An 8,159-nucleotide genomic window follows, 5' to 3' on the forward strand; every position below is an offset into this window, starting at 1 on the left:
ATTTTCCATGGCTCTTGGTTTTCTTCTGTGAAAAATGGGCCCCAGTAACCTTGACCTACTGGCTCCCAGGGGGTGCATGAGGCCCAGGTGGAAGGGTCTTGCAGAGATAGTCATGTGCTGCCTGTCGGTCCACCCTGGCTGCTCCCAGTGATGGGCAGAAAGCCTGTGCTGGAGACATTGCAGGGGGAGGCGTCTCTGGCTTACACCAGGGCCCTGTGATGTTTGGCCAAAATCTCTTCTCATAACCGCCCTGGCCTCCTGGCTGCCAGTTTGGGTGCCGATTGGGCTCCAGCAATCGATTGGAACTGGCCTCAGGGGTCCTGATTGGTCCTGGCTGAGCAGAGCAAACACCAAGGCCACTTACAAGTCACGGGCCCCTTCCCCAGCCTCAGTTCACCAGCCGTCCTGGGCAGGGAGGTCACGAACCCTCTCCCTGCAGTCCCAGAGACACCAAGGCCCGACAGCCCAGAGCCATGCCTCATCTCAGGGCCCTGCTACTGCTGCTGGCAACCAGCCTGGCAGTGAGGGCCAACCCGGTACCCAACGTGCCAGAGACCATCCAAGTGCAGGAGAACTTTGATGTCTCTAGGGTAAGACTGCTGGCTCCTGGGTGCTGGGCCTCCTGTGGGGGGTGCCGGGGGCAGGGGTTGAGTCCAGCTGGGCAAGCCTTGTATGAAGCAGAGCCCCTGGCACCACTTGAGTGGTCAGTGGTCAGTCCCTAGGGGATCTGGGGTTAGGGGCTTTGAGATTAACCTTTGGGTCTCTCTTCCCACTCTACCCAGGGTCCCTAGGTTCCATGGGCAAACCACATTCTGGGGAGGCCCTAACCCAGAGCCAGTGCTCTCCTGGCTGCTGCTGTCACAAACAACCCCCACCCAGCTCCCCACTAACACTCCCAGTGCCAGCTTTGCTATGTTGAATAACAACACCCTGTCTCAGTCCATCCCACCCTGTGGACCTAGCACAGGTGGACACAGGTGGGCATGAGCCCCCTAGCTTTGCCATAGGGTGTAGGGGATTCTGGGAGGAGAAGAAGCAGGACTGAGGGCAGGAACCAGAGCAATGTACCCTGGGATGGGCACGGACAGTGTCTGTTGCAGTTAAGTGCTGGGGTTCTCGTTTGAGTCATGGGGTGACCTTGAGCAAGCTCTGGTCCTCCTGGGGTCCTGGCTGTGTCGTCTGTGGGCTCTCTTGCTTTGAGGGGCAAGGAAAGGTTGTGGGTAGACAGTGGTGAGCTGAAACAGGTAAGGGGAGGGGGCAGGATGTTGAAGGTTCTCTCACATCCTCCCCACATGCCATCAGGAGGAAGCGGAGTTCCTAGGGGGCTGTGATGATGACCTCAGAGCAGGTGCAGACCTGGTCCAGGTGCACAGCCTGACAGGGTTGGTAGGGGAGGAACTCCTGCATCACAGGGGAGGACGGCTTCTGCACCCCTCTGCCAGACTCCTTCCCCAGGGAGTTTTGGGGCCTGTGCCTCCACCAGGAACCACAAATCCTATCTCCAAATGACCACATAGTGGAGAGGGGACAGGAGGGGATTAGCTAGTCCCAGCTTTTGTGGCTGCTTCCTAGATCTACGGGAAATGGTACCACCTGGCTGTGGGCTCCACCTGCCCATGGCTGAAGAAGATTAAGGACAAGATGTCTGTAAGCACGTTGGTGCTGGGAGAGGGGGCGACAGAGAACGAGGTCAGCATGAGCAGCACACGCTGGCGGTGAGTGAACGTGGGGCCCCAACTGGTCACCCTATCTCTGCTTTCAGTAAGCTACGACCCCATGGCCAGCACCCTCCCCATCCCCAGCATAGTGCTTTTCTCACCTCAAGGGTAGTGTCCTCCCAAAACAGTGGCCTGTTTTGCAACCTGCTTCTCCCCTAGGGTGCCTTAGACTCCCAGGAGCCCCCTCTAGTTCACAAGGGTACGGCCTGGGAACCAGGACAGTAAGGGCAAGGGGTGTCCCTGAACCCCCCTCTCCTTTGCTGCTGACTGCTTGATTCCCCCACCAAGCCATGCCCGTTTGCTTCTGAACTCTCTGATCTGCTGCCTCCTATATGCCACCTGCAGCACCTTGCTCCAAGCACCCTCCAGCCTTTCCTGCCTGTCTCCAACAATCTCTGTTCTCCCTCCACCTCTGATCGCCACCTTCCCATCCAGTCCACCCTCCCTGCAGAGATTCATCAGGAAAACTTCCATCTGCCCAAGACCCTCCCATGGCTCCCCACTGCCCTCAGTAGTAAGCTGCGGCCTTCACTCCCACCTCGCCCAGCATTCGTCGCTCCATACCCTGCACCCATGTAGGTCCTCCTTCAGTTCCTGGCATCCTCACCACCGATGTTCCTCCCACTTCTACCCACCTCCTTAGGCTAATTAGAGGAGTTTTTTGGGACTTGGGCTCCGTATCACTTCCTCCGGGAAGCCCTCCCTGTGACCCCAGGCTCAAGGTCCATGGCCTCCTTCGTGCTGTCAGAGTACTTGCTGGCTTGTGCCTGTGGCACCTGCCACACTGACTTTTCTGCCTCTGGCCAGAGTGCCCTATAGGATTGTCAGCTGTATATGGGAGTGAGGTCTGTCTTTGTCTTGCTCCACTCTGTACTCTGTGTATACCACTGTGCTTGGCACCTGGATGCTGCCCAATAAATCCTCACTGCATGCCCAGTGGGCATAGGATAACTCCAGCTTCAGTCACCCTGTCTCACCCCAACTCTCCACATCGCTCATCACACCCTCACTTATGGCCATGTGAGGGACAAAACACATTGTCCCCGGTTTACCAATGAGGAGACTGGAGAAGGATAGCTATGACTAACGATGGAATCCATGCGTCTGTTTATCACATGCATCACATGAGGGTTGGATTAGGAAAAGCGAGCAATTGGAACAGCAGCTTTGCCAAGAGAATGGAGGGATAATTTCCTTCCCCCATTGCCTCCTTGTTCCCTCATGTGTACAATGAGGGTCTCCAAGGCTGGTGGTGAGATAAACAGACACCTCCTGCAATTATAAAATACTAAATTAGAAGACAAAACAAAACAAGGGATGTGGGACCACCTGGTGTCAGGGTCCAGGACTGACCTTCCTTGTGATTGGCTCATTTGCAGGAAGGGCGTCTGTGAGGAGATCTCCGGGGCTTATGAGAAAACAGACACCAACGGCAAGTTCCGCTACCACAAGGCCAGTAAGTGCAGCACCATTGCTCCGAAGCAGCACGCATACCTACCCCAGCTCTTCTTCCTCCTGTCCCACTCTCTCTGCCCATCACCCTGAGCTGAGATGTCACCTGGCCTTCTTCCAAATTCCTTCCCCTTTCCCCTCCCCTCACCTCCTCTTTCTCTTCCCTCCTACTCTTTTCTGCCCCTCTCCCCTCTTCCCATGCACGACCCCCGACACAGGGTAGGAGTGCCATGTGCTGAAGACAGCATCAAGATTTCAGTCTTCTTGTCCTGGGCTTGGTGTGAAGTGAAAGGAGGACTTGGCTGTGAACTTCATGAGCGCAGAAGATGTATATTGACAGTGCTCTAGGTGCTAGGTGCTGAATGGACAGGGGTTCGGGCAAGTGGATGGACATGTAGTTAGATGAGTGGACAAACCAATGATTGGTCAATGACTCCATGTGTGAAGAACAGATAAACGAACTGACCAGTTATCTAATGCATACACGGATGGAATTAGCAAGCAAGGAAGAAGAATTGGCTTCATGGACTGAGGTAGAGCAAGGGAGGGTAGTTAGAGTGATGAAGTGATAGAGTAAACGTGAAAGAGAGATGGGAGGATAGAGGCAGACTGAAGATGGATGGATTGAGAAATGAAGGTGTGCAGGCCTGGCTGGAGGTGGGATGTGCAGGTGAACAGCTACTGGGCGTCCAGCTTGAGCTTCTAACCCTGGCATCTGTGGCTGGCCTGCTTCTCCCCCAGAATGGAACAAAACCATGGAGTCCTATGTGGTGCACACCAACTACGACGAATACGCAATTTTTCTTACCAAGAAATTCAGCCGCCGCCATGGCCCCAGCATCACTGCCAAGCTCTATGGTATGGTCTGAACCCCAAGCAGCCTGCTGGGGCTGAGAGTGGCATGAAATGAGTGCATAGGGTCAGCCAAACCCAATTAAGAGGACAGGGCATGCACTTACCCTCCCCAGCAGGTAGAGCCCCATCTCTGTTTGAAATAGGATCCTCTGCCTGGGATCATACCACTAAAATTCCAGAGCTAAGGAATGCCGGGGTCCTTAAAAGAGCCCTGGGTGGGTGGGGTCTCAGCAGGGCTGGAGGCATCCAGGGAGGGCATCTCTTCTTCCCTGGGTGCCTGTCTTCAGGACAACTTTGTCCTAAATGGAACTTCTGCTGCCCATGGGTGACTGCCATTGTCCCCTCTGCTTTCCCCATGCAGGGCGGGAGCCGCAGCTGAGGGAGGACTTCATGCAGGAGTTCAGGGAGGTGGCCCTCGGAGTGGGTATCCCTGAGGACTCCATCTTCACAATGGCCTACAGAGGTAAGTAACACCCGGGCCCCCTCTCCACTTCCCGTCACCACCTAATCCTGCGGGGTGGTCCCCTCCCATTCCTCTAGATCTTTCCCGTGACTTCTCTGAGATAAACACGGACCACTGTCGGTGTGACTGGCCTTGTGCAGAGGCCATCCATGTAGTGCCCACATTGGCACTGCAACAGAAATCCATCGGAATGGAGGTCTGCTCCCAGCTTGGCACTCTTGTTCACTCTTCTCTCTTGTTCTCCCACCTAGGGGAATGTGTGCCCGGGGAACAGGAGCCAGAGCCCGTCTCGGTGTTGGTGAGTGCCCCCTCCCTGAGGATCCTTCCCCACTCCAGGCATCACACACACCCACCTGCTCACTGTTGACTCAGCTTGGGGCTTGCAGTGTTTGGGGCAGAGACATCAAGACCACTGAGAAGAGGGAGTGACAGGTCTAAAGTCAGGCCCACCTGGGCTTGGTCCCAGTTCTGCCACATGGGTTCTCTGCCACTCACTCTGGACATCAGTGTTCTCCTCTGAGAAATGGCACAGTGACACGGATTCTCTGGGTTGTGCTAGAATTTAGCACCAAGTCAGAAAGGCTTTGGCTGCCCAAAAGCTGTACTCTGTAGTGGCTGTTTCCTAAACAACAGCAAAACGCCGATGTTTCATGTCAGTTTGCTGGGATCAGAGTTCAGTTCTGAGCCTGACCTCAACCTCTTGCCTAAGGTAGACCTCCATGAGGCAGCAGTGATGGCTCAAGTGGCCAAGCCTCTGCTGCCCACGTAAGATGGACAGGTGGAGTTCCTGGCTTCCTAGCTTCAGCCCCTGGGCAAGTGGGTGTGAACCAGCAGGTGGAAGACTTCTCTAACAAACACATCAACAAAAAACAGAGAGCAAACGGCTCTTTAAACCAGCTCCTTCCCCAGGCTCCCCTCTGGTTTTCTGGACTGTTGTACTTGACCCCTTCACTTCCTTGTGTTTTACTGAAGGTTTGCCTGGTTACTTATAAGCGATATAGCTGGGCTTAGACTCCTGATGTATATGCACTCCCCAAAACTCACAGAGAAATGAACTCAGTGTGCTTAATTTTCATTTCTTACTGGACATATGCCTTGTGACCCTCATTCTGGCGGTGCCTTTGGGGACAGTGTTCATGAGCCTACCTTGGAACTGTGCTGCTGGCTACACCCTGGTTCCCAGAGCAAACAGGCTGTGTGTACAGCTCTGGGCACAGGTGGGCAAGAGTGACAAGACCTGACCAGTGGCCTCTTCTCTTTCTCATCCCCAGAGAACCCGCAGGGCTGTGCTCCCCCAGGAAAATGAAGGCTCTGGGATAGGGCAGCAGGTCACTGAGTTATACAAGAAGGAAGGTAACACCCCTTCTCCTTGCCCCAGAGGGCAAGTGCCCACAGCTGGCTCTTGGGGTAGGGTGGAATGCATCCTAAGTGTCCTACCTGGTGGTGGGTATACTAGTAAGTGCTGCTCTGCCTCCCTAGACTCCTGCCAGCTTGGCTACTCAGAAGGCCCCTGCCTGGGACTGATGGAGAGGTATTTCTACAATGGCACATCCATGGCCTGTGAGACCTTCAATTACGGTGGCTGCCTGGGCAACGGCAACAATTTTGTCTCGGAGAAGGAGTGTCTGCAGACGTGCAGGACAGTGGGTGAGCATTGCCTGGCCCCTGCATACTGCCCCTGTACCCCCCATGGCCCTGGCCACCTGGCCAGCCACCTGCTGGCCAAGACAGGGTATGCTCATGGCAGACTTCAGGGCTGGAATCTTGATGCCATGGGACCTCCACGCTTGAGGCTGGCTACCACGCTAGGTTACTGTTCACTGCAGGCCGCAGTTTCCCAAGCTGTAAATGAGGGAACCCAGATGGACCCAAAGGTTCTGTAGCTGCCTCTCCCTCCCATCCCGGGCAGCAGTGACAAGTCACCCTGACGTTTTGTGCCTTGTTCAATCCCACAGCTGCCTGCAGTCTCCCCATAGTTCCCGGCCCCTGCCGTGGCAGTTTGAAGCTCTGGGCATATGATTCCACCAAGGGGAAGTGTGTTCCCTTTATCTATGGAGGCTGCCAAGGCAATGGCAACAAGTTTTACTCTGAGAAGGAGTGCAAGGAGTACTGTGGCAACCCTGGTGACGGTAGGAGGCCCACTGGGTGCCATGTTGTGCGAGGGAGGGAGCTGTCGGGGTTCCGGGTGGGTGAGTCCTGGGAGGCAGTGGAGTCTACAACTCGGGGTTCTAGATTCTGTACTCAGTGATGGGCCCATTCATTCTGTCAGCATTAGCTTCCCATCTGTGAAATGGGGCCAAACCCAGGATCCTACTCTGCCGGATTCAGGCATGTGGCGGAGGGTGAGTAAAGCAGGTTGAGGAGCAAGGCAGAGCTGGGCTGCAGTTGCACTGGCCCATTCAGACTAGCCATGTGGCACAAGCGCTGGCTGGTGCCTTGATTTTCTCTCCTGTGAGAGGGGACAGCATACATACAGCACCTGGCCCAGAGCTAGAATTTGGTTAGAGGTAGCACCTGCTGCCATTCATGAACATAATGTAGGGCTAAAAGTAACTGTGGAGTAGGGAGCTGCAGCCATTGGATTTCTGGGACCTGGTTTTCCCAAGGAGTTAGTGCCTTGAGTAGGTCAGAGGAACAGGCAAAACATCAGGCTGTTCTGTGCTGTGCCTTTGAGAGAAGTCTTTCAGCAAACACCTGTTTCAGGTTCAGCCTCAGCAGCAAACCCTGGGCAGCCCTGTGCATCTCCCCACCAGATCTACTCATGCATCTCTGTGTCCACAGGGGAGGAGGAGCTGCTGCCGCTGTCCAACTGACAGCACAGCCTGGCTGATGGCCATGCCCGGACCCTGCGGTGACTTGAGTGACTGAGTCCCAATAAAAACAAGTCAAAATCTCCAGAAAGTTCATGTGTTTGTTGTTCTTGGAGGTGCAAGGAGGGGAAGGGAGGGACAGGTAACAGTGATGTGTGGGGTAGGAGCATGAGGGACCCAGCTCAAACACAGGCCAACGGTGTTATAGCTCTCCTCAGTTCCCCTACTGGGCTTATCCCCCATCCCAGATCTGATGTGTGCTGGTGGGAGCTGTGGCACAGTCTGATGGAGGCACACCTCACCTCGACATTCACTGGCTAGTGCTGTAGCCTGCCTTGGCCCAGCCTGCCCCAAATTCCAGCTCATGCTGGCAGGTGCTGCAGCATAGCCCTGTGCAACCAGCCTCTAGTCCTGGGCCTAATGTGAACTGGATGGTGTTGTGGCCCAACCTGGCCTGTCATGCACCCCATTCTGGCTCTCACACCTGTCTGTGGGTGTTATGAACTAGCCCAGCCTGGCCTGCCTCCAGATCTAATCCATAAACACGCCAGTATATATATATAATATATAATATATATATAATCTGGTTTTGTCTGGGATGTTACCAGTCTTGATTCTTGTGCTCAACTGCAGCAACTGTGTCCTAACAGAAGGGTTCCCTAAGCTCCTTTATCAAGTCACTGTTAGTCTCATATATCTTGTATACACTGGTGGGAGCTTGGCCCAGCCTGACCTGGCCCACCTCCTGTCCTGATAGGTAGAGCAGCCTTGCCTGACCAGCCCACAGCCATTTCAGCACTTATTGTTGGGTGCTACAGCTCAGCCCTGCTGGTCTACCCTCAGGTCTAGCTTTCACATGGC

At 54.8% G+C, this 8,159-nt stretch overlaps 1 protein-coding gene across 1 annotated transcript; it reads left to right on the forward strand.

Annotated features, from left to right (window-relative positions):
• The first annotated feature begins 398 nt into the window (after positions 1 to 398).
• Positions 399 to 7,382, forward strand: LOC121144705 (alpha-1-microglobulin/bikunin precursor). Its single transcript, XM_040963148.1, has 10 exons — positions 399 to 590; positions 1,573 to 1,715; positions 3,098 to 3,174; positions 3,912 to 4,028; positions 4,387 to 4,488; positions 4,740 to 4,786; positions 5,760 to 5,841; positions 5,968 to 6,135; positions 6,444 to 6,617; positions 7,270 to 7,382. Exons 1-10 carry the CDS (start codon positions 474 to 476, stop codon positions 7,299 to 7,301), a joined length of 1,059 nt encoding a protein of 352 aa, XP_040819082.1. The 5' UTR covers positions 399 to 473; the 3' UTR covers positions 7,302 to 7,382.
• The last annotated feature ends 777 nt before the right edge of the window (positions 7,383 to 8,159 follow it).

This window comes from Ochotona curzoniae, unplaced genomic scaffold (genome assembly GCF_017591425.1).
Source record: "Ochotona curzoniae isolate NIBS_2020 unplaced genomic scaffold, NIBS_Ocur_1.0 scaffold_3208, whole genome shotgun sequence".
NCBI classification, from domain to species: Eukaryota; Metazoa; Chordata; class Mammalia; order Lagomorpha; family Ochotonidae; genus Ochotona; species Ochotona curzoniae.

Coding starts and splice junctions, on each gene's coding strand:
- LOC121144705 (XM_040963148.1), top strand. CDS start 474: ATGCCTCATCTCAGGGCCCTGCTACTGCTGCTGGCAACCAGCCTGGCA. Junction 591..1,572: donor AGAACTTTGATGTCTCTAGG/GTAAGACTGCTG, acceptor GCTGCTTCCTAG/ATCTACGGGAAATGGTACCA. Junction 4,489..4,739: donor CTTCACAATGGCCTACAGAG/GTAAGTAACACC, acceptor TCTCCCACCTAG/GGGAATGTGTGCCCGGGGAA.